General features: G+C 37.8%; 1 protein-coding gene across 3 annotated transcripts in view; it reads right to left on the reverse strand.

Moving 5' to 3' along the window:
- ARHGAP15 (Rho GTPase activating protein 15) overlaps window positions 1–27,558 on the reverse strand; it is a 600,902-nt gene that overhangs the window by 219,787 nt on the left and 353,557 nt on the right. For all 3 annotated transcript variants that reach the window (XM_035008115.1, XM_035008116.1, XM_035008117.1), the window contains one exon: window positions 2,641–2,739. In XM_035008115.1, coding sequence (XP_034864006.1) covers window positions 2,641–2,739 — 99 coding nt within the window. The remainder of the gene's footprint in view (window positions 1–2,640; window positions 2,740–27,558) is intronic.

The following is a 27,558-nucleotide window of genomic DNA, read 5'->3' on the forward strand; positions in this document are numbered from 1 at the left end:
AATGAATGAATGAATGAATGAATGAATGAATGAATGAATGAATGAATCAGTCAATGAATCAATGAATTAATCAATCAATGGTGAGATCTGCCTTCCTGAGACTGTTTCATTCAAAATCAACCATGTGAGAAGTATTACAAAAATACAGCTACAATTTATAGATGATTCTTTTGTAAAGGTGGGGGAAATAATCTTAAGAGAAAAAGAAAGGAAACAAATATTTTTATAACACTCTGTGTACTGCATTTGTGAGTTTTGAGGCCATTTCCCTAAGACTGTGGGAGTAAACACACAATTTTCATTAAATGTGCCTTTCCCATAACTGGTCCATAAGCATTTCCCATGACTCTGCCGTTGAGTATCTTGGCTGAAGGAGGATCTGGCCATTAGAAGGAGGGCTCTAGATATGCTGAGTCCCAGCCGTGCTGAGAGACTTGGCACCTTTATATGCTACTTCCTAATACCAACCCCAGCATAAAATGTCATCAGAAGCCTGCATAAACATTGGACTTAGATTCACATAAATTATTTCTGTCCTAAGGTGCTTTCTGCCAGAATTTAGTAAAAACAACACTTTGAGTAAATAGAATTGGCGTATAAATGTAAGAATATTAATCCAACAAAATGCTCATAGAAAAATATAATCAAAAGTACACATTCGTAAATCTTGCAATGATGTGAGAGGTTTATCTTGTGCCTCTGAGTTTTTATTGAATATTTCCATAGAGTTCCTTTAAGCTGACACTGCCAAAGTGCTTTGAATTATCAGTTGCTTTGTGGAATTATAAAGTCTTTGAGTTTCATTAAAATGCTTAGGAGTCATTTTAATAATCATATGTGTGATTAGCGCCTGTTTAGTGCTGGATCTACAAATTCATTTTAAAAGTAAACATTGGGACAATGAAATATAATGCCAGATATGATTGCTGCTGTCAGCAAAAACATTGTCTTATTTTATTAAAAATCGCCAACAAAATGCCGTGAACAGAAGATACAGTTTCTATTTATAGATATTTTCTACTCTACTGTATTATGGTATCTGCACACCACCAGGCTATATCTAGCGGAGTTTTCATTTTGCCTCGGGTGTGTACATAAATAGAGAGGTACAGAGTCTTTTTATTACATGTGAGCACATCTTATTATGTACAGCTCCCCCAAAGTCCTATTCGGATATTTGCTCTAATATAATAGTGCTCACACCGTCGGTGCTGAGTATTTATAAGTGGATGAAGATTTCCTGAAAATAATGATAATTTAGCTATTGGCAATAATAACATTATAACATTCTCAGTGATCCATTTTGGCTTTAAGTACTTATTAAATAATATTTATTCCTAAATTATGAACTTATAAAATTAAACGAGATTGCAACATGCAATAAAAACACATTTCTCTCTAAACTCCAATTGACTCCATTTCTCACAGATACCTCTCCTTGTGTTCATTCTGCTTTTACTGTTTTCTACCCTCTGTGAGCTCTCAGCTCTTCTCTCTGATGTGTTGATATGCTTTCCCCCAAAGCCACTCTCTTTTTCTACTTTCCCTACCCACTCGTCCCCTTCTTGTTATTCTCTCATTCCCTACTGATATGGGAATAATAGGATCCCAAGGCTGTCCTTACAGTATAATTAAAGTATGAATTTCCAGGAGTTGGAAATTGCAGGCCATTTTTATTATGCTTCTATAATAAAGCCAGGTAACACTGAGAGAATTAAAATGGCCTTTTCCTAGTAGATAACTTGGTAAAGATTTTTTTCCCCTTGGTTCTATTGTTTTAAGAGACTGGGAGCTGAAAATGGGAATAGATACACCAATTCTTTTTCTGAAAACACCTCTATCTTTTACATGATATATATCCCCCTAGATCCTGGGAATATGTTGTAAACTTGTAACAGATGGTGATGAAGCTTCACATTTTTATACAATACACTTTTTGAGATTCTGCATCTACTGTATGTATCTTCCAGGGAAAATGACCTTGAATGAATGAAGTCATAGTCTGAGGGAAAAACACCCCACAGATAGACCAGCAAAGAAATGATGAGTCAATTGGGTTTTGGTTTGTTCCCCGTGGTAAGATGAAATAATTTCCGATGAAAAACAGAATACTGGAATATAGGAATCAAAGGTCGTCTTGACACTAGAGGTGTATCTGTTAATTGTTCCGGGAGAACCAGTTAGCCATATTCTATATTGAACAGAAACACATGGAAGACGGGATATCACTGTTTGTGAGTAGGAATGCTATTTGCTTCACTTGGGTAATGTTGGGGGCTTACCAAAAATTGTTCTGGCACAACATCTACCAACATGAATGTTAGGAGGGTTCTAACACTGTGAGTGCTGATATTTTATGAATGTTTTATCACTGGCTTGAAAACAAGAGGTTTGCAATTGAATCAACAGCATGTCAGACAGACAAAATATTAAAAAAAAAAAAATTAGTGGGAATTACTGATGTCCCTATTGTAAAAACAAACTGAAGTTAATAAGAAACTTGATCCTCTTAACCGATTAACAAAAGTCAAGTTTTAATTGCATGGCTTCCTAGACAAATCAAAGAGTGCTGTTAACTTGAGCATTGGTTGTTTAGAGGGTGCGCTAATGGGGGAAATTGCTGCATATTCAGTTACCCACCTCTTTTTTCGACAGCTTCAATGCATTGCTTTACAAACCGTGGAACTGTGGAATTTTCACGTTCACACACTGTGTGCAGATGAGAGCCAAAAATTTGATCTGCAAAAGAAACAAAGATGAGCTTCATTAAAATCCAAGATTGCGTTGTTCTTTAATTTGATTCTGTTTCCATACCCACTGCGTGCTGAAATCTGTGTCTTGCATAGGAATTGATTTTTTGCTTTAATTCCAAGGGGTCTATTGCAGAGATACAAAGGCCATAAGTCCCTCCTTTATAGAAGAGGACCCTGGGCCCAGAGAAAGAAAGCTAACACTCCGCCATCGATTAGGCTGGGATGACAGGGCATAACTTTGTTGTTTATAAAATAGTGACAAGGAATTAAGAAAACTTCTACAAAGTAATTAATCTTAATGAATTGGTATCTTTAGTGTTTTAGAAGAAATTTGTCAATGATCACCAAAATTATAATTTTATCAGTATATTTAGAAGATTCGTTCAGTGGGTCAATGATCTTTGAAGAGGCAAGTTCCAGATTTACTTTGAAGTGGATTTCTTAACATCTCTCCTGCCTTGAATGCCCTTCCTCGACATCTAAGTGTCCCCTTCCCTTTATAGCTCAGCTCTGACCACACTTTCTCCACAAACTCTTTTCTTCTTATCTCAGTGTTGTGTCTCCTTTAATATCAGTTCTTTGGAATACCAGTTCCTCGGGATGTTAATAGGCAATTTGGGGGGGAAAGGCCTATGATCAAAATGGTTTAGCAATGTTGGGTTAAACAAAGTTAAACAGGTTTCTTTCATGTGTATTCTTACAGCTTGTGACATGCCATTCTGCACTGGGAATCCCCACAAAGGGCTGGAGGATGCACTATTTCCCAAACTTATTTGAGTAAGATCCTTTTATTTCAAACGGCATCCCTCCAGACTAAGGCTTCTGAGAACACACTCTGAAATCCTAGCCTGGTCTTCTCATTGGGAACATGATTTATCCTACCTTGCATTGTGTATTTACATTTATAATAGATGGAATGTATTTTCTCAAAGCAGATTTGGAGTGCCTACAGGCTCTATGTGTTTGTATGGTCACCAGGGCTTAGCACAGACTCTGGCCTACAGGATTTGCTCATAGATATTTTTTATTGCAGTAAAATATACATAACATACAACTTACCATTGTAACCATTTTTACATGGACAGTTGAGTGGCATTAAGCGCATTCTTTTTTTAAAAAAAAAATTTTTAAAGACTTTATTTATTTATTTGTCAGAGAGAGAGAGAAAGCAAGCACAAGCAGGGGAGAGCGGCAGGCAGAGGGAGAGGGAGAAGCACGCTCGCCGCTGATCAGGGAGCCTGATGCGGGACTCGATCCCAGGACCCTGAGATCATGACCTGAGACGAAGACAGACATTTAACTAACTGAGCCACCCAGGCGCCCCAAGCACATTCTTGTGTAATCTTCACCACCATCCATTTCCCAATTTTTTAAAAACAGCATAGATTTTGTTACTGAGAATGAATCAAATATTTAGTAGGTTCAAGGGCTTCCCATCTTGCTCAAAATGAACTCCAGTTCCTTACTGCAACTTCTAAGGTAATACATGACCTGCCCTTTCATCCATTAATTGAGTTCATTTGCTCCCTCTCCCCTCTCTCCCCGTCATCACTTGCCTGCTGGCTGTCCACATTACTGATTCTTGTCTATGCCAAGCCCACTTCTGCCTCAGGGACTTTGCACTTATTATGACCTCTGCATGAAACTCCATTGCATTAGGTCTCTTTTGTAGCCTTTCCTACCCACTTTTTTTTTTTTTTTTTCTAAAAAATGGCCGCACTGCAATAGGAACTCTCCATGATACTTTCCTGTTTTACTTTCCTTGGAGCACTTATCTCTGCCTGGCATATTGGATTGATGTGCTTACTGGTTAGTTTTCCCCTGCTTAGAATGCAAAACCAAGGAGAGTAAAGACTATACCTATTTCCTTTCTTACTGGGTCCCTAGTAAGTAGACAATGTTTGGCATATACTAGAAGTTCAATAAACATTTATTAAAGACATTGTCTTAATCATCAGTGGAGGTCTTCAATGATTTTCAAAAAATATTTGTAGTAGAAGTAGGGAGAAAAATAAAATGCAGCATAACAGATTGGTAAGTGAAATATTACAAAGGGGCAGTCAAAATGGAATGTGATGAGACTTGAAGGAAGTCATGATTTTCATCCATTTCTTAGAAAAGTTGATGGCTTGAGTTAAGGACAACCTAGCAGGGAGGAGAGTAATTAAGGCTAAAGCACAAACATATTTCAGTATGAAAATGTACATTTTCATCTAAGAGACAGAAAGATGATAAACCCCAAACATCAACAGAGTGTAGAGAAGTGGGAAATAATCATGTGTATTTGCTTTGAATCCTTGGTCAAGTAACAAAGACTTGTTCAAAAACAGCCACCACTATAAGAAAAAAAAAATGACATAAACTATTACCTAAGAAAAATAATCCACAACTTCAGTTGGAATAATTTAAATTGGCTAGAGATTATAGTCAGGAAGAAATGCTATAAAGTATAAAAACTTCTAAAGGAAATTATTATTCAAATCAATTTCACAAATATTTATTGAGCATGTGGCAGGACACCAGACCAGTCTTTGGTACCCACAGAAGACTTCCCAGAGAAGAAACAAATCCTCAAGGAAAAGTAAGATCTAAGTGAAGAGGTAAGAGAGGGGACAAAAGGCCATTTAGGGAAGATGGAAGGAAGGTATACAAACACATCAGTGATGGGGAAAAATGGCAGGAAGAATGAGATATGCTGAGGGATACATTCACTCATTCTTATTTAGAGAAATCTTGATGTATTAAGCTTTAAAAGAAGATGAAGATGTGTTATAAGAGCCTTAAATATTTTAGTCAGGTAGGTTAAATTATTTGAAAGTGTGCAGACACCAATGATTTCTTATACATACACTATTCCCCTCATGACTTCTTGTTTTTAGAGTCCATTCGTAAGATAGAGGCTGAAAATGTTCCCTATTGACTTCTGTCTTCCTTGCAGATCTGAGTAATTAGACAGCTATAATCAGTCAAATGTAAGGAGAAATGACTTGGGAAGCTACAAGAGATTTTTTTTTTTTTTTAACCAGCTAAAAGGAGAGGCATGTATGAGGCACTCTTTCTTTTTTCTTCCTGCTTTGGATATCGTTGTGCAATCATGTGACACTGGAGCTACTGCAACAATCTTATCACCATGAGACACCAAGCTTGCAGACAAAAGCTAACATGATTAAAAAAGTCACAAAAAACCCCAGACCTCAAAGACATTGTTGAAGTTCTAAACCTAAATCATTTTTTTTCTAGATTTCTTATTTAGTGAGATAATATAAGTCATTTTTAACTGTGCATTCTATCCCCTACAGCCAAAACATTCATAACCAAATGGAGGCACAGATTGTGAAGAAGACTGAACACAAGGAGATTAGTTAAGAGGCTAATGTGATCACCTAAGAAGGTGTTATGGAGACCAGAGTCAGGATAGAGTTGTGGTAAATTTAATCATTGTTCATGATTCTTCTCATCTTCTCTGAATTAGATCTGTACATTCACCGCTTTTGCCATGTGACTGTGTGGGAAAACTTATTACAGTGGGCAACATTTATTTCTCCCATTTCACTGATATTGGGCTTGGCTGTAGACTTGCTTTGGCCAATGTACTGTGAGTAAAAATGACCATGTGTCAGTTCCAGATGTAGGTCTTAAGATGCACTGTACATTTCTACTCACCTGACTGCTTTTCTGTTATTGCCAAGACAAGAACTTCCCTGGGTAGCTGTTGCCCTTTCAGTCTGGGATCCAGAATAAATACATATGGCAGAGACTGAAGCCAATGCTCAGTTAGGAGACAAGTCTAGTCAGACCTTCTGCTTAAAGTAGAGCTGTCCAGTCAAACCTGCCCCAGGCTACTTGACCCACAGACACATGAGAAGTAAGTGCTTCCTGCTGTATGTCACTGAGATTTTGTGTTTGTTTGTTATGCAGCAATAGCTTACTGATAAAGATGATAACAGGAGTCCAGGTTGTTGGTGACCTAAGCTACGCTATGAGAATGACAACAAAGAGAATTGACAGGACATGGAAACTGAAACTGGGGAGCAAATAAATAGATTAAAACAATTCTAAATTTGCTAGGATTGTGGAATCATACATCAGTTTAGATTCAACCCAAGGAGGAGTCCCAAAGGAAATTTCTCCTCCCTTAAAATGAACTCATTATGCTTTACCTAATATGACGGCACTTTTTACTCTGTATTCTCTCCCTATCAATTCAATTCTATCAAATTCAATTCAGTGCATATTTCGTTAGCACCTGCCATGTGCTGGATATTGTAAAGAATACAAATATTGATTCACTCATTCAGTAGCTATAACATGCCCACTATAAGCCAAACACTGTGCTCTTGCCGGAAAATGCAGTGATGCATGAAGCATGATCTCCTACAGTCTGGGGTGGTGGTGGTGGATAACTCTCACAAGCATTTATAATATAATGTGATTAATGCTATCTCAAGGCTATGTAATAATAGCAGTGAAGCTTCATTGTACCCTTAAACTAAGCCAGGCATGGTTCAAAGTATTTTATGTATTCTAACTTATTAAATCTTTACATGAATCCTCAACCCTTTGGTGGTAGATACTATTAACCTGATTTTATGGGAGAGGAAACAGAGACACCAAAATATTGAATCCTATGTCCAAAGTTACAAAGTATCAGGGTTCAGGGAAAGGAAAAAGGTAAGAACCTGACCTGTGACAACAGAAAGAAGGGGTGATTTTGTAGGATTTGTTAACTGGATACAGAAGGTGAGTCAACCCACCAGAGAGAGGTCTTCCTAGTTCCTTGCTTGAGTAAAAGAGACTGACATGCAGAAGGAACCTGAAGGTTTGGAGAAGAATAAAGAGATAGGTATTCAAGAATGAGGATAAGCATTTCAGATGCAGAAGAATGATGGTGGGAGATAAAGGTGAAAAGTTCTCATTGAATTTTGACAATTCAGAGGCTATTGGTGACCATGAGGAAAAATGGCGTTAGTAGAAGAATGAAGCTGAAAAGCAGATGGTGGTGGACAAGGTTTGAAGAGAAGGCGAGGAAGTGAAAACAGCAAATGCACTCCTGCTTTAAGAAGTTAAGTGCTGGGAATTCATTAATTATAAGGGAAGATGGGACTTGGGAAAGATTTTGAGCTGGGTGGATAGGAGTGAATTTCAACTGCAGGGTGTTCTGCCATAATGCGCCGGAGGGGACGAGGTGTGCTACTGGCTACTTCTGGTTGTTCTAAAGTGGGAAGTGGGGGAGGTGCATCACTGCCACTTACTGGATGGTCCAGGCAAGTGTAGGCAATCCCTCATTGAAAAACTGTCCCCTCCTGATTGCCAATAGTGTCCCGGTGAGAAAAGAGCCTAGATATGATCAACATCATTAGGCAGAAGGGAGATGTTTGCTTTGACTAGTTACCAGAAAAGCCAAAAATTGTCTTCTAAATTCTAGCCTCTCTTTAAACTGGCTGTACTCACCCAACAAGGTATGGCTCTGGAATTAAGAATTTAGTCTCTGTGGTGAAGCTGATTAAATGCAAGGCTGTCATATAACCCAAGCCAAGGCAAAGAAATTCTCCCTCAAAATGATTAGAATTGGGATACTACAGACTGAGGTAGTTAGTGCCAGGGACTTAAATAGTAAAACTGCCTAGATTTAGACACTGGATGCCAGGGGCAGCCATATGGGGAGATGGCTGTGTGCAATGGGTGACTGGGCCCAGGAACTAATTTGCAGAGAGAGGTGAATGAAGCAGACACACCCTAGGTCCTCACTTTCTGATGCCTGACTCCAGAGATCATCTATCTTTTCCATGGGGTACCATGACATACCTTGTGTTGTGACAATAACTCCCATTTTATTTGAATATTTTTGAATGAGCTTCTGTTTATTGCAACCAAATAAACTTGACCAGAACACGAACATAGCATTGACCAAAAGTTTTCAGGAGAGGGCTTACGCCCACAATAGAAAGTGCCAGTCTTGGCTCAACAGTGAGATCCACTGTTACAGATGATACTGGTTAGGAAGAGTATGGTGGATGTCTATTGGTTTTACTGGCCCTGTAACTGTCCTCTTATTCTCTGGTAAGATCACTCTGATTTTCCCTAGGGGATGATGCCTTTCTCATGTTGGCTGCCATTTGTTCTGAGTAGCACTGATTCCACCACCTCTAGTTCCAGGGATGAACATGATTTTCTTCATGTTCAGACATGAACACATGGCCCAAGTTGATCTGGTGGAGTAGATTCTAAGGCTTTTTCTAGTGCTACTAGGAAAGAGGAGCCTTATTTCTACAGGAATTGATAAACTACTGGGATATGAGTCTGAGTTTCCAGAAGTTATGTTGCCACCTTCTGGGAAAACATACTGGAGAATTAAACCAACAGAGTGGAAAGCAAGCTGAGCGATAGAAGAAATAACGATTTGATAGTATTTGTGCCCCTAGATCCAATCATGCCTGAAGCTATCCTTGTCCCTTGGACTTTTCAATTAAGTAGTCCACTAAATTCCATTTTTACTTTTGCAGTTTAGACAAGTTTGTATCAATTACTATGAAAGGAATCTTGACTACAACATTAGCCTTCAACATAAAATGATGGATCATGTAACTTAGAGGAGATGATAATGCACATTAAATGACTTTGCAAAGTAAAAAGTGTTATCTAAAGAAAGTAAATCATAGACAGAAATAGAAAAAAAAATAAAGAAAGTAAATCATAGAGATTTAGCTAAAATGTCAATGTCAAATTTCAGGGCTGCTGTAGGATTGCCACCATCTGTAAATTTGATACAGTCCAGGGTTTGATACACCAAAGAGGACCATTAAACTGTAGGAATGTGTTTGGACCATAGCACTTTCTATCTTAAAACAGTAGAAGGAAAAGGGGAGGGAGAGAGAGTATTCTGTTGTCTTGGCGAGCATTAATGAGCTAGCTTTGCCCCCTTAACTTCCATGACTGTTGTCCTGGCACAACACTAAGGATTATTTCTGCTTTCCCCTTCCTTATGATATTCCAAAAAACGGAGCAGCCCAGAACCCCGAGCTCCAGACTCCCTACCTATATCCCCATCTGTGGGCTCACTGGTAATCCTTTCTTCCTCTCTTAACAACTTTTTGTATTTAGAAAACACCTCTTGCTGGAGGTGCCAATATTTTTGGAATGCTCCACAAATGCCTATGGCCTTGGCTAGTGTGATCATTATGTCTTCCTCCTCCTGCTGCAGCGTTTATACCGGGGTGGCAGGCAACACATTGGTTGGAGAAAATCCATTTTCAGCAATTTTTCTCTGAAAGCGTGTTTTGGTGAGAAAAACAAATAGACCTTCCACATGACTGCACTTATAAATCATGTTGTTTACATAATGAATTAGAGTTTAACTAGGAAATTGTGGGTTTTAATCTTTAAGCTCTCCAACTTTTGACCGATTTAGTTAGTTCATCAGCATAACCAGGTTAAGTCTCCCAGATTAAAAATTAGCTTCATTCTCCCTCATCTCTGCTATATATTTTTTGACAAATTATGGAAAGAACACCCAGTAATGGGATCTTTGTCAGTTAGATTCCAAATGAATCAAAACTATGAGGAAAACTACTCAATAGAGGCAGTTAAATGTTCAAATAATGTGACGGTGTTATCATCATTTACCCAGGAAGACAGTCTCCACATGCTTTTCAAAATGATTATTCTGCTTTCAGGACACAGGGCTGCCGTTGCAGCTAGTCTAGTAAATTTTAAAAAGGAAAACAAAGCAGCTAAAACTACACATACATGAAGAACATAGAGGGGAACAGAAAACAATAATAACAAATCGAGTGGCTTAGCTCCACCCATCCCCCCCCAAATCAGACAATTATTTTGGTCATGAGGTATATTTGTTAAGGGTTTGGGCTGCGACTAAAAAAATAACCAAAACACTGGGGCTTTATTTATTTATTTATCTTTTATTAGTTTATTTCTTTTTGAGAGAGAGCACATGTGTGCCTCTGCATGCACCCGAAGTGGGGGAGAAGGGGCAGAGGGAGAGGGAGAGAGAGATTTCAAGCAGGCTCCACACCCAGCATGAAGCTCAATGAGGTTCAAACTCACAACCCTGAGATCATGACCTGAGCCAAAATCAAGAGTCCAACACTCAACTGACTGAGCCACCCAGGTGCCCTGTCACCAGGGCTATCTTACACAAAGAATTTATTCAAATGATAGCGAGGAATGACAGTGGGAAGGAACTCCAAGAACTTACTAGGAACTCAAAGTAATTTATTAATTACTCGAGGCTGGAGAACCAGTCTTGGAGATGTTTCAAACCGAAGGTCCAAAGGAGATCCATGAAATAAGAAGGAGGAAATACACTGCTGGGTCTGGAGTCTTGTAATTCTGATGGCTGGGTCAGGATGCTATTTACGTTACCATCCCCACCACCAGCATTGTTCTGATAAATTACACTCTTCAGATGCTCAAGATGGTAAGTTCCAACAGAGATGCCCAGTTGGTTGAGATTATGTTAAAAATGGGGTTGGGATAAGAAAAAACTTAGCCCTGATAGCTTCCATAATAAGTAGCCTGCACTTGGAATATTTCTCCCTCCACAACGCTATACACATGGGCCTATCATCTCCCAATAGGTTGCTCTAGAGGAGGGGCAGTGGATACTGAAGGGCAAAAGTAATATTCTCAACATGGGTAATTTTAGCAATTTAACTGAAATTTACCTTTGATTTTAAACTATAAGTAACATTTGGTTTTCTTTTTGAGAGTAGATCTCTAGACCCAAACTTTCAGATTACTTATCAAACAATCCTGTTTTTACTTTTATCTTTTATATTTTCTCCACTTCTATCCTTATTACTTTTTATTCTTCTCCTTTAAAATACTCACCATATAAGCCCTCATCATATAACTTTACTGCAACTTTACTGATAATTTTTGGAGAAATGGGTGATTTAAGTAAGTACTGTAATTTACAGATGGCTTATCTCTTTGAACTAAGATTCAGAAAAATATGTTTAATGCTAAAACACTACTGAATTTAATCTATATTAAGTGCTTCATAAAGTACTGTGTTATTTTACAATGCCTTGGGGCTTTGATTAAAAGTATCAGCTACTGCTTTTTGATACACAGACACCAAAAATTGGGCTGATTCTCTGCTGAATCTCTAATATACACTGCAAGTGAAGTAAGTTTCTCTCATTGCCTTGTTTACTTGTGTTTTTTTCTCAAAAGAGGCAAATACAGGGGGAAAAAGCATAATTATTTTAACTTTTAAGTAGTTTGGAATCTAAATAAATAGAAATTCTAAATATATACACTTTTGTGTATAGTTTCCCCCTGCATGTTTATTCATACTTGTGTAGCTCATTAACCTAATAGATTTTAAAGTCCCTGTTGGATAATAATAATGTCTGTTCTGGAAGGACTGGCCTGGAGGAGATTTGCCCAGACTATGGAGAAGATATCCCCAAACAAGGGGAGGCTGTAGTCTGCAGCCTCCAATCAAAGTTGTACAATTGGATGCAGGAGTAGCAGCCCAAAGGTGAATTTCAGAGACAGGTCCACTGTCACTTAGACAGAATGATGGAATTCTTCCCCAGCTTCTCCTATTTTCTTTTCTTTCTTCTCTTTTCAGGCTTTAAGCAGTCCCCACCTTTCAAGATTTCACCCTCAAGCCCAAACAAGACTACTATGAAGTACTCTTTGGTTTCTTTTTCTTTTTTTTTAAGTAGGCACCACATCCAGCATGGATCCCAATGCAGGGCTCAAACTCACACCCCCGAGATCAAGACCTGAGCTGAAATTAAGAGTTGGTTGCTCAACTGACTGAGCCATCCAGGCATCCTTGGCCCCTTCTTTTAAGCTCCTAAACTCTCATGGAAATAGATCTCAACTCAATTTTGGTCCAATTAATGCAATGGACATTTAAGTGAGTCTACCAGCCAGAAAGAAATTTTTATTTTAAACAATGAGTTTATTACCTCAAATGAAAGATTGCATATAAGATTTTTCAGTATTTGTCTACTCTAGGCAGCAACTTTATCCTATACTTCTCCATCCCTCTCCTTACCCAAAGCAATACAACACACAAATATACACATATACATGCATACTGCCCTCCACATGCGTCTGCACAGCATCACAACAGTATAAAGAATGGTCTGACCAAGTGAATATTTCATGAATTTTTGTGTTCATTCATCTTTTGTATCCATCCCTGAGTATTTTTCAAGGCCTGCTGGGGATGGAATAATGAATAGAACACTCTCTGTCCTCATACACCACTCTCTGTCTTCAAGATCAAAAGAAGTGAAGGAGTGAACCATGCCTATACATGGGGAGTGTGTTCAATCAGAGGAGTAGCAAATGCATAAGACTGGGGAATAAGCAGGGTGCAATCGGGGAGCAGTAAGGAAGCCCTTGTGGCTGGAGTGAGGTGACAAACAGGAAGTAGACTTGCAGATGAAACTGAAAAGGTGGCCTAGGGGCCAAAGCAGGTAGAACCCTGTAGGTCACAGAAAGGTCATCAGCTATTATTTTAAGTATGATTTTATTCTAAGTAATTAGCAATTATTGAGCAGGGAAGTGAAATAATGTGAGTGAGGTTTTTAAATGATCCTTCTAATTGCTGTGTGGAGACTGTATTTAAGAGGTTCAAGAAAAGAAGCAGAGAGGCCAGTCAAGGGGTTGGTAACATATTCCAGGGAGAGGTAATGGTGCTTAGATAAGCCTGGTAACAATGGGACAAAATGTGGTTGAATTTGGAGTATATTTTAAGGTGGGTTTGCTGACGAGAGCAGAAGAGAGACTAGAACAGAGGGTGACTTCAGCTGGCAGTTGGCTGGGTATTTCCTGAGGGGAACATGCCAGAACCGGGTAAGCAAGGATTGGATTGCTCTAGATAAATGTGAGATGTCAACCAAACATCTTGGGAGATGACAAATAGACATTTGAACATGCAAGTTTGGAGTCTTGAGAGTCTGGAGCATGAAGCCGAAGTTTTAAGTTTAGAAAGCCTACAGATAGAACTTGAAGCTACAGGACTGCAATATTTCAGCGTTGGAGTATTTGAATAATACCCAGTAGTCTGAGAAGAAGAATGAAAAAAGGAAGAGAAGTCTAAGAACATAACATAGGATAAGCCAACATTGTGAGGTTGGTGAGAGGAGCAGGCTCATCAAAGGAGTGTCCATTGACATACGAGTTTCCAGAAGAAAGAAGATGAAATTGTAAATAAAGAGTAATTGTAAAACCACTGAAAGATTTCACGTCCAGCTTCCTTTCCTTTCTACCTCTTCCCAGGCAACAACTTCTCTGGAAGTAAAATTGAGTAAAAAGGTCTTTAGTCTACAAAATACAGCTCACGGTCCAGCGAGAAAGATAGTACAATAATCAAATGAGGAAATTATAATTTCGGGATAAAGAGAAGAGAGGACTAACTCAGAATGAGGAAGACAGGGATGGCTTCATGGAGTTGGTAACTGAGCTGGAAGCATGAAAATGAATAGGTTTACTAGATAAAGGAAGCTGGAAAAGAATATTCAAGGTGAAGGAAACTATACACAGTGAACAAGATACATGTAATTTCTTCCCTTTTTTTTTTTTTTTTTTTTGAGAGAGAAAGAGAGAGTGAGCGTGCATGAGAGAGCACAAGCAGGGGGGAGAAGCAGAGGGAGAGGGAGAAGCAGGCTCCCTGCTGAACAGGGAGCCTGATGCAGGGCTTGATCCCAGAACCCTGGGATCATGACCTGAGCCAAAGGCAGATGCTTAACAACTGAGCCACCCAGGTGCCCCTCTTCCCTTTGTATTTCTATTGCTTTATTTATTTATTTATTTATTTATTTATTTATTTATTTATTTATTTATTTGCATTCTATTACATTCTCTTCTGGTTGACAAATGAATACAAAAATGAAAGAACGAATGAGAAAGAGAAAACAGTGTATGTAAAAGAATATGATTTCTATCTAAAGTTTGCGCTATGATCAGGTAAGTTGGAGGGAAATATATTTCAGTTTAGTTTGCTTTAGTGCGTTTTGAATGCTTAACATGGCTAACTTTTGTTTAGCAAAGACTGATTATTTACATTTTGGGTTGAGGATATTTTCTGTTTGGGGTTTGCCTGTCTTCATGTCATTGGAATTACAGAGGGGACTAGCAAAAGAAGAAGGGGATAAAATTCAAAGACATCAAGTTTTGCCAACTTATCCCATATTTAGATATACTTTGTATTCTTAAAATAGGAAACTGTCCATAAAATTCAATTGCTCAATCACATAACTTACTGTAATTATTCTGAAGTTAAAACTTTTATCATTAGATTGTCTACTTACTTGACTTAGTAGGAACTTTACTCACATCTTCCTCAATTTACCATGGGATTATGTCACGATAAACCCATCATCAGTTGAAAATATAAGACAAAAATGCATTTACTACACCTAACCTACTGAGCATCATAGCTTAGCCCAGCTTACCTTAAACGTGCTCAGAATGCTTACATTAGCCTACAGTTGGGCAGAATCGCCTAACACAAAGCCTGTGTTATAATAAAGTGTCGACTATCTCATGTAAATTGATCCTATACTATACTGAAAGTGAAAACCTGAATGGCCGTATGGGTGCAGAATGTTGTAAGTGTATGGGTTGTTCACCCTCATGATGACATGGCTGACTGGGAGCTGCCACTGCCCAGTACCACATATCGCTAGCCCAGGAAGAAAAGTCAAAGTTCAAAATCTGAAGCACAGATTCTACTGAAAGCATATCACTTTTGCACCATCATAAAGTTGAAAAGTGTTAAGCTGAACCACGTAAGTCAGGTAACGTGTGTGTCGTGAAATCAGTACTTTTATTTGTTTGAGTGACAAGTCGAGGGAGAAAACTTGATCCATAAAATTTACTCAGATAATTGATTGAATTAATTTTAAATGATTTCATTTACCTTGTCAGCCCAACGAATATGGACTAAGGCTGGAAGTATCACTCAGTGACTGATAAAAGTTGAGAGATTCTTTTAGGGTAGAGAAGGTGTGGCAATTTTGGCTCACTCTGATTTAAAGTAAAATCTAGAAAGAACACTGTACTTTTCCTAATATCAGCATAGATTTGTTAGAATCCCAGGTGGTAAGACTTCAATTTATTTGCATGAATGCATAGTTCAATAAGAAAAGATTCAAATTTAGTTGGAGTAAAACTTCTTAATGATTTCAAATATTACTTGTAATATATTAATATAACGGGTTTGAATATCTATAATGGAGTCTCTTTCATTTGGGTCTTAAGGGTGTTCTCATAGCCACTAATGCTGAGTGCTAGGTACATGCTCAAGTACCTAAGAGGAAAGCACTTTAGGTTAAAAGCACTTTCTCTCGTCAGCCTCGGGTTAAAAGCTATTTCAGGATTCTGTTAAAGGCATTCTTTGGTCCTTAGCTTCAGCTTAAAAGCAGCTTTGATGAAAAGAGCTTTGAGGCAGGTAAAGGATTTTATAATAAACCATATTAAGAGCCGGGGAATCACGTGGTTCTCTGGAAGTGTTGGCTAGCTCCGTGGAGGTGTGGTGTAAGCTCTGCTCAGGTCTGCCTCTTCCCCATGGGCAGCTCTGAACAATGTGGTCCTCTGGTTATTCTATGCAAAGAAATTGAAAAACAAACAAACAAACAAACAAACATTTCCAGGAATGTAATTGGAGAGAGGAGGTTATGAGCCTAAATTAGTAGGTCATGATGCACATGTTTTTGAAACATTTTGTCTCTTTTGGGCTTCCAGTCAAATATAGTCTGTTTCTCTTTTTCAGCACTTATTTTTTTTTTTTCAGCCCTCCCTTTAGAAAGTGACTATGCAATAACACTTCTAAAACACCTTATCCTGTCCCGAAGCTGCCCACGGAACTGAATAAATAGATACCTCATTGTGAGATACACTTTGTATACCGCACATTCTCTGGGTTTATTGCACACTCTTTATTTATATTACTTTTCTGGCTAACCAGACCTCCCACTGGGGGGAAGGAGTGCATGTAAGGGTGGAATGGAATAGCTCAGTTGGGTTTGCCTACTAAATTAGTGCAATGATGTTCACCATCCAGATGTCTAAATTGAAGTGTTGATATTAGTGGGTGAAAAGACAGTGATTTTAGAGGAATTTTGAGCTTGCGGGGGTCAATGGGAATTCTGAGAGATGGCAAAATTGTGCGTGTATCCCAGCTAAGCCCCAGGGAGTAGATCTGACTTCTTTTGAGGAAAAGGCTTCACACGGAATGGGAAGAAGCCATTTTCTCACTTTTTGAGATTTAGCCTAAGAGCTGTTGCTTTAAGTCCTAACACCCCAGGTGAAACATGAAGGTGGCTGAGAAGAGCAGTCTCCCCATTTGCTCTGGAGACAGAGAGAATCTAAAAATGCTGTGGGAACCAGAGGTTTAGGGAACCGTTTGGCATGTGGAAGGTTTTGTAGATTTGGAAGCTCTTGGACAGTACCGAGGAGGTGAGGAGTCCATCTCTCCGGAGATACTGACTACATGGCTGTGGTGAGATGCCTGCCTTGGGCATTTTTTAGGTAATGGGGTATCAAATGCAATACATTCCAGGTGCTCCCAGAAATAACCAGGGAGACCTTAGAGAAGGATAAAGCCAGAGTTGCTATGGTTATACAAGTGGGTGTCACAACTTATGATATTGGTGCCTTAATATCTGTGTTACCTCGTTCATATCCACAGGCTGCTGGGGCATGGCCCACTGTGGTTATATAGGAATTAAGTAAAACTAGATCAAAAGCATTAATATGTCTTTTCATTGGTCTTCTAAAGTGGGGACAAGTTTGCAGGGTATGGAAGAGCTTTTTTTATTTGATGTAGAATATTTCTAAGCAGTGCTAAAGTGTCTAACTTGGAAGGAAGGAATCGCATCTTATACATCTTCCTGGGCCCAGTATCCAGCCCATTGTTTTCCACATGGAGGTCCCCAATAAATGTTTGCCAAATAAATAAAAATGGATAATGGGCACTAAGTGAATAATAAAATTGCCTATAAAATCAAGTACAAACTCCTTGCATTGCCCAAAATACCTGCCACAGACACTTCTCATCCAACCCTCTCCCTTGCAGACAAACCATCATTCTCATGCTTTCCTACGATTATGCACCTTGAATGTCTTAACCAGCTCTCCACATGTCCAAATGCTCACAGTCAAGACTCAGTTTAAAGACCACAGCATAAAGGAAACATGAATCTTTCTCACACTTTTCCCACTTGTAATTTCCCCAAATCCATGACCTCAATGTCCCTAAAGCATTTGACATTTGATATATTATGTCATATTTGTTGTACCTTTATCTCCCTTACTCATTTCATGGGAAACTCTGTTTTATGCATCTTTGTATCCTCTTGGAACATGGTGATTTAAAGAATATATATATATGAGTAGGTGATAGAAATAACAATCAAAGCATAAAGAAATGTAAGCACAGTTGTCCTTCATCCTTATCACTTGGGAGTGCACGCCAAGCTACAAGCACAAGGTGAGGCACAGAGAATGCTCCACATGTTGGCTTTATTAATGCGATGCCACAAAAATCTCACCCTGATTTATCTGTTTTGCAATTTTCAGAATACCTACTCTGCATTCAGGAGAAATGCTTGCAGTATGCCAGGCCATAGAAAGAGTAGAATTAAGAGTAGAATATGAGAATTAATAGTTCTTATTTGCTATGCTAATTGTTCTTTGTGTAGTATCAACAATTGTAAGAGGTATTATCTGGAAAGTGTTAGGACAGAAAATTTCATTACCTTGTCCAAACTCTCAAAGCAAGTAAGTAGCAGAGCCAAGACTAGACTTCAGATCTACTTCAAAATTCAGTGATCTTTATGGCTTAATGACTGCAATACATTGTTTTCCTGAGTAAAATAGAACGCATATAGCTCTTTCAAATAGCAAGGGAGAGCTTGTCACCACCACCTTATCACTTCACACCATATGTATCTAGATCCAATGAAGAAAATGGTCTTTCGTATATTTCACTATTACAAGCATTCTTTATATATTTAAACATCTATAAAACTAAGTACAGTTTTGTGTTCAAGTATCTCTTTTTCCCAAGAAGGAGCTGCATTTCTTGTTAGATATTCTTGGAGTCTAGGATTCTAGGCTGGTGATAATGGGGGCAACAGCCTGGGAACCTTTTCTAGCAGAGGTTGCTTAGACCACTTCTAGCCGCTAAATGGTGTGCCAAATCGACTAGCACAGACTCCTTCTAGCAGATCTCAGATGAGTGTCTATGATCCAGCTTGGTATGTGAAACTGAAGCTCAGCACACATGTCCATGCCAGCCTCTCAGACTCTTGACTGAGAGAATTGCATCTGGGAGACAGAAGTTTCCTTTGGGCTTTTGGTAATGTTCATACTACACTAACTAATTGTAGGAACAGATGGCTTTGGGTTATCACAGGAAAGTGCTTTCCGCTAAAACTTTGCTCATAAGTATTTAATACCATCTCCAAAATTCCTCAAATACAATGAGTGTTCCATATCCCCAACTTCATTTGGATGGGCTATTTATTCTTCACCTTCTGGGACTGGACCAAGATCCCTGTTTTCCCCACTATCCATCTCCTGCCCATCAGTCTCTTCTGAGGCCACAGCTCCCTGGACAGAACTTCTGCTTCCCGTTCTGTCCTAGAGTAGGAGACATCCATGTCTACCACCAGTGTGGTGCCTGGTATGCGGCACTGTGTCGTCACACTTGGAATACTTCTATTTCTATATTGCGCAACCACCACTGGAATGCTTTCTCCATATTACCGTGCCACTTGAGTTGAACAGAACTTCACACAGATGTGACTGTCTCTCCTTGTGTGTGATCAGCATTGTATTTCTAACCAATATTACTTTTCTTCAAGATTATTCATTCATACTATACATATGTGATCTTTCTGGTTAAAGGGCGTGCACGCGAGTGTGTTCATGAATAAAGGGAACATATGCTAGAGAATTTGAGATATCTGACATCATCGGGAATTCTGTTTTTGATGAAGAGAGGGCCTAACCTTGTTATTTTTTTTTTCTCCCTAAAATGTTTGACTTCTTCAACTGGTAATTACATAAACATATTTATAGCCAAAACAGGCTCTTACTTCCTCTTTTGACATATTAATTGTTTCTAAAAACATTAAGTGAGGTCCTGTCAAATTCTTTACACAATATTGAATGTTCTCCTATGCTAATTAATTTTTTTTTGATGGAAAAATTGTCACATGCTCAAGGTCCCAGTGCATTTGAAATGTGGAATGACGAAAGATGTAAACACAGTATTCTACTATTCGGGAAATGAAGGTATGAGGTGGGGCAAATGAGGATGGAGTCTGGGGGAGTGATGGCTTTTCTGAAGTTTAGACTATCTGGAATCTCAAGATATTAAGATAACCTCAAGATATTCTTTTCAGCCCATCTGCTTTCTTATTTCTCAGCCTCTAGTTGCATGATAGATTCCTTCATTGTGAGGTTAACAGAGGCCAGTTCTCTTCCCCTCCAACCTTTCTTTTCCTCCTATGAGTTTGAGTTCCAAGTTCAAAGGGACAAGTTAGGAGTGATATATTCAAGTTAATGACCTTCACATGTGTTTAACTTGGATGACATCTCCTTTAAAATCTCCCTCCCGTCTAATATGGGTAGATAAGAAAATCATGAAAAAATTGGAGCTCAACAACTGTTGAAGCAGAATGAAAATTTCTCTCTTGTGCTCTTACATTTCTGAGGGAATTGGATCTTATGAAAATGTCAATCCTTGTAGCAGCCTCTTAGCTGGCTATCCACGTAAGTTATCCAGCACAACACAAAGCATGATTCAATGGCCATATGCATCTCAGAAAGGCATCAAATTGGGTAATTTTAAGATTTAGTCCAGGTACACAGGTTAGAATCTGGGGCAAAATGGGAGCAATAAATATATAACACACTTTCTTATAAATATTGACCGAATATATATGACTTATTTAGTTTTACAATCAGAACATCCTTTATATTTTGATTGTCTTACATGTCTGAGCATACGCATCGTCGGTGTTATTGTCAAATAAATCTCTAATTCCACAGATTGTCATTAGCACTAGGTATTTGTTACATGTCTGGCATACGCTAGCTGGGCAGAAGGTTTCAGTTTTTTTCTTTTCAAAAGAAATATGTGAAATAGGTACCTAATATGTGGCTTTATATTTCTTCAACAAACCCCAACTTAATCTTATTATTATAGATTGATGTTTTCTATCAGTTAGCTGTATGAAATGCTTCCAATATTTATAATGGAATATCAAAGGTAAAATGCTAGAGATAACTGAAAATAGGATGGAGTTAGGTCCTAGTATTAAGTAGTAAGGGCACTGAACTCTTGGAAAAAAATGTAAGTTGGAGAAGGCATATATAAACAGATACTTCTTTCTTATAAACTTCTTTAAGTTTCTCTGAATTCTTTTCTTTACTGGGCTTTTTCCCTAAGCTACTATTAAATTGTGAAAGTGCATTTTCATAAAACCTCTTTATATAAGTGTTGCTGATCTGAGGAGGGGAGAAAAGTTTCCTCATTTCTCTTTTGTGTTCTTTTTTTTTCCGGTGTGAGAAGAAAGTGTTCGGATCATCTTTTTAAATAATGAAAACAATAATAACTGTTCCCAGGAGAATAAGAAAGCAAAGAAGAGGCTTTGTTTGACTTATCTGTGATAAGGTACTTTGGAGCTCTGGTTTGTGTGAGTGGAAGAAAGAGATGTACACAACACTCCAACCCTTCTATTATGACAGTTTATGCTTCCTATACAGCTTATTTAACTCAGATGCCTGGGAAATAGACACAATTACCACCTTATGGAATGCTACTTAACTTTAAATGTTCCCTCCAGAATAGAAACCCACGTCATCAAAATTTGTCTGTTTCGCAGGAATTATTTCTTCGGAAGGCTTCTGCATACGCCTGTGCAATTTTAAAATTTAACCCAAGGTTGCTTAGAAATAACTACAATATAAAAAGAAAGAAAAGATTCCCACCCTAAGGGAGTTTGTTCATAAGAGCTCCTATGAAAGAGCTGTGTCCTATGACCATGTACACTATAATCATTCACTCTTTCAGCTGTTATCAATTTAAAACCAATGAAACTCCCACACTGAGTCCATTTGAGCAGTCAATTTTAATATCTCGAGGCATCTGTAGTTATTCTGAATTGGCTGCAAAAGCAGAACTAACAAGTTAAGCTCTAACCATAAGTCGACATCAGGCTGGTAAACCATACATCAAACACAGACAGTTAGTCAATACTCCAGCATGAAAAACCAACTAGCATTTTAAAGAAGAGCAACATATTCATAATATGTTTGGCAGTCTGGTTTGCATTGCTTCCTTGATGGCTGTGCATTTAACTTTCCAGTCAACGGGGAGCTCCGCTCACTGGCAAAACAACATGTTTGAGGGCAAACCGGTCAGTCTTCTGATTTGTGGGTAATATTTCTAAATGAGAATAAAAGGGATGGAAGAATGTGCCTTTTGTGAATAAGAATCTAGAGCGTGTCTTAATAGTTGCTTTTTATAAGAAAATTGTTTCAACCATATGTTCTGGATCTTTGCACACAGTACCTACTTCAAATATTATGTCATTGTCAGGCCATGTGTCTCAATTTTGTGTTTGGAAAATATGGTTGCTTGAAATACCTCTTTCTCTCCCAGGAGTGACTCCATGACAGGGCTGTTGCCTCCCATAGAGAGAAGAAGACAATGAAGAAGGAGGAGTATTCAAACAAGATCAAGGCAGTCATCACTTCAATCAAATCATTTCCAAATTTCTGGGGCTGGGGGCCTTGGGCGAGGGGGAGTGAAGGGTGTTTACGACATATAGCTGCCTATTCCCAGAACTCTTTTATGTACTTTTATTTCATCTTCAAAAAGAAAAGACATATTAAAGGGGAATATCTAAGGAAGAACAATGCTACATAAAGTTTATGTTTTCAGATCTGTTGCCCCAGAAAATGCTTTGATAAAACATACTTACGGCAATACAGTCAATTTCAAAGAAAAGTTGGTAGACATACCTCTCCATAGTGCAATTTGACTAACACTGACATACCACCAATTACGATTATCCAAATTCTGATATGGTCTCTTGTCTCCTTCCCACAAAGAAAAATAGAAAATGCTGAGATAGCACTTTTGCAACACTGAGTTATTTTTCTGATGACTAAATTTTACAGAGAGGATGGTCACACTTTAATGTTACTAATCAGGTAGGGTAACAAGTCAAAAGGGAGAGTTTCATATGGAACAAAATTTACCACCACCCACCCCAAATAACGTGATGCAGTTCTTTTTTTTCTTCTTCCTCTTGGGAATTTGTGGAATATTGTTGATTTATAAGAGACATGAATTTGAGGGGAAAGATTTGCAGGCCAAACTGTCAGTGATACTAAAGGAAATAAAAGAGCACTATCTTAATCTTAGGATATGTCAAAATGAATTGTTGATATTAATATTTCCTGTGCTTGTAACAGTTCACACATCTGCTGAATGTCGACCCTGATGAGGAGATACTGGTTGTGAGAGCTCTGAGAGATTCTATCCTTAGAGATACATTCAATGTGCACATAATGTGGATTCAAATCTCAATTGTACCATGAATGAGAAAGGACTGGGGCCTCCTTTCTCAAGCACCATGGAAAATTCAATTCATCTCACTGCCTATGAAACATTTATTCATACATTTGTTCAAATTATCAATCTTTAGGTCACGATGAAATTCTGTTTTCCTCTCCCTCAATTATCTACCTCACCACAAAATGAAATCACCAGCTAGTACTTTGTGTGAGCAGGAGAATTATAAAAACTACGAAGGAGAAAGTGAATAGCAGCAGTGGCTTTGGATACAGTTTGTAGGGCCTACGGAGGCCCTGCAAAGCTAACAGGAACTAAGCTGAAGAATCTTCTACTGCCTGTGAAGCCGGGTTTAGGAGTCATGAGGGAACTCTGTGGTATGAGAACACCTGCTGGAGAACAGCGGGGTATCAATAATAAATGCTAACCTTTAAAAAGGGGGATGCTTGTGAACACTGATGCCCTGCATCTTTTTCTTCTCTTCAGGTGGTTTCATGGAGGGAAGATTTAGGGTGTGATTAGAGGACCAAAATGGTCACAGATGCCCTCTCCAGAGGGAAGCAGCCTCCTGATACAAGAAGGGAATAGCACATTAGCTTGATTTTTGGTCATCTGCAATGAGTTGAGGATATGCTTCCAAGAACATATAAACTTTGGCTGGTGCAGTGTCAGGGATGGAAGGGAGATTTTGTATCTTTTCTACAATCTGTACACACACACACACACACACACACACACACACGAGTTAAAGCACAGAGTATGCCCAAAACATGGTATAGATCCCCTTTCTAATGAAAGAAAACCCATCTGTATTTGTTATTGTTTCCTTGTTGGTCCTCATGCCCTATTTCTTCTTATTTTATGGAAACGTGTCAGTCCTCAAAATGGAAGGCTTAAAGACAGTATTTCGAACTGGCACCAAGATTAGACTAACCTCATAGGGTAGGCCAAAACTCTGGGCATTCTTTTAAGGATAGATAGTCCATGGAATAAATAAAAACCAGCATCTACTGCCATAGCAAGAATTAATATGGGTTTTAGAGACCATTGGCTAAAACAAAATGCTAAAATGGTGGTTTTGAATCAATTGGGTCATATTCATCTTATATTCCCAGCACTTAGCATGGCTATTATTAGGCATCCAGTCAGTTTTAGGGCTGAAGCCTGATACTATTTGGCATTTTTCTCTTACTTAAAAAAAAAATGGGAAAGATTTTGAGGGTTTGACTCAAAGGGAAAGAAATATAATTTAAAGAAAGGAAAAAGGAGAATTATTATTATTATTACTATTATTAGCATTATTATGATATACAAATACACAAAATATAGTAGATTATGTTGGGAAATTATTGATAAAAACATTTTGTGGATATTAAAAATCGGTTATATATAAGTCATCATCTCAAATATTATATTCTAACTAATGCCTTTGTAAAAGGTCTCTCTCCATAAGAAAGGAAGTTCTTGAGCCACAGACAAACCAACTTATTATTCTGGCTCATTCTTTTTCCCCTTACCTAATTTGCTCCCATTTCTGGACCTCATTTTTCTCTTGTTGCTTCAAAGTTATTCTGCTTTTAATATCTCATAAGACCTGGATCATTTCCTCCCTGAATAACGGGCTTTTAAAAGACATGGGCTTAACCTGCTACCCAGGTGCACTTTTTTCTCAACATTTGCCATCTCTCACAGTGACCTGTATTTTATTATTGAACAAAAGCTAGCTACGTGGTACTCTATTACCAACACATTTGCTCCCAAGAGCCTTTAAATAACAGAAACTGCCTGAGAACTGTAAATGCGAAGGAACCAGGAAGCTTGTAGGCCAAGATAAAGAAGCTTAAGGTTGGCTATTAATTTTGGTTAATATTAAATCATGACATAGCTCACACGTAAGGATCACAGTTCAATTATGAACCGTAAAGAAGTTTAAAGAAAAGAAGATTTACAAGATATTTTTAAGCACATTAGTGCATATTGTGGAAGTTGTGGGAGTATTTCAGGCCCAAGCAATGATAGACCCATGCCCCAGTATATAAATTCAAATACAATTATTCTCAGGCTAACACTGATAAAGTGGCAAAATTGGAGCATATCTATACCCAAAGGTATATTGTAGTGTTGCTCATAAATGTTTTGCTTAAATTAACGATGTGGCAGGTAGCTTACTATGTCATATATTAGTTCTAACAAATCATTTTAAAAATACTTTCCTCTTAACCCAATGATTTTGCTATTCATAAAGATGACTGTTGAAAGTTTAGGGCTGATAACTTGTATCTGCAATTTGAATGGCAAATCTCTCTTTACTTCTCGATATAATTGACATATTTTATAAAAGTACTATAATTTCAAAGACATTATTTTCTCATGTGAGGGAAACCTTAAACAATTAGTTGTGTCTGTGTGGGTAATTACTTAAATGTTCCAGCAATTAGATGACACTGTGTAAGTGGGTGTAGCTAGAAAAGAAAATTAGCTCATGCCCATTTATGTATAAAGAGTACCATGATGAAAATTACCAAAAAGATAAATATGAGCCAACCATAAATTATCTATGCACTTGCCTTGAAGTAAGCAAGTTAGTACTGCCTTTCCTTGACACTTGGCAGGATTGCTTTCCCAAATTTTAAAGGAATACTTGAGAAAATGGTGTCCCAGGGCCATCTTGATCATAATTTGCTCCATAAACCTAAGAAAGGAAAGAAGAGGGAAAAAAGGGAAGCAACAGAAGATGAAAAGAAAGAAAGAAAGAAAGATGGAAGGAAGAAAATTGCTAAATAATTAAGATAAGCTGGGCACTGTATAAAATTCTTCCATATTTCATCTCATTTAAATTTTACAATGTGAATTTCATAGATGAAAAAGTCAGTGACAAAATATTAAGTTATATAGCTGGTAAAAGGCAGAATCCAGCTTTAAACCTAGCTTAGTTAAATTCTAAATTTGCTGTACTTTCAAATAAACTCAATTGTCTGAATTGTAAAATGGAGTGGGAATGTTTCTATCATCACAAACATCTGTAAAGATTGATTAAGTTTATCGAGAGTATATAAGGCATTCTGTATCCTTTGGAAATATTTGATGTTTAAGGCAGGTGTGGGAGTCCCTATACGTCACCCTATGGAAAACCATATTACTAACAAGCTCTACCCATGTACACAGAGCTTTAGCTAGTCTTTGTGGAGCCTTATTTTGTAATAAGAATGAACCACCATTGCCCACCAGACATTTGGGCTAAGTCACTAATGTGATAGAAGTAGAATGAGACAAATGTACCTAGATAAAATTGCAGATTTAAAGAGCAGGAGAGAACATCTTAAAATCAAAAATAAAAAGAAAGTTCAAAAAACTAACAAATTTTTATTTATATTTGTGGATAAGTTAGAAAAAGACATAATTTATTTTCTACTTTTTTCCAATTATTCAATTAATTAATATTTATTGAGTGCTAACTGCCAAGTGCCATCCTCACTGTTAGGTTTGGGAGTAACGTCATCAACAAAGTTTCTACCCTCAGGGCATTTGAGTAAGTGGGATATGCAAAAAAAGAAATTGAAAATAAGAAAGACTAGCAAATTGAAAATATAATTGCTAAAGTTAAAATAAATTAATAAAGACAAGGGGAGTTCAATTGAGAATTCTTCCAGAGTATGAGAAAAATAAATCCTGATGCTCTAATATTCCTATCGTAAAGATCCCAAAAGAAGAACCAGAGAAAACTGATGGGAGGAACTTATCAACATAGTGATAAAGAGAAAAAAAAAAAAAACATAATTCTTTGAGTTGAGTGCTAAGCAGAATAAATGTTTTTAAATTCTGCCAACTATATACATTATCTTGATTACAGAATCTCAAAATAAAGACAAAAAATCCCAATGATTCTGAAAGAAAAATATTCAAAATAACAAGAGTAAGAATGAAAACTGCAACTCTGTATTCTAGAAGCAATGGAATTTTATGACCAACTACACTATTGATCAAGTATGTGGACATACTGAAGATATTTTTAGACAATCAAGTTCTCATGTTTTCTAAATGAGTTATCAGAGGCTGTTACATAGTAATAGAAGGAATTAAAGCAAGAAAGAGAAGGCATGGATTCGGAAGACAATGAATACAATTGAGAAGTTCAGTAAAAGAGGATCAGAGGGTGAGAAAGGTGAAACCTGAAATGCAACCAATCCAAAGTGGAGTAAGGTGATGGAAGGAGTTTAGAAG

Source organism: Mirounga leonina, unplaced genomic scaffold (genome assembly GCF_011800145.1).
Source record: "Mirounga leonina isolate KUSES-001 unplaced genomic scaffold, KU_Mleo_1.0 Mir_151, whole genome shotgun sequence".
In the NCBI taxonomy this organism is placed as follows: Eukaryota; Metazoa; Chordata; class Mammalia; order Carnivora; family Phocidae; genus Mirounga; species Mirounga leonina.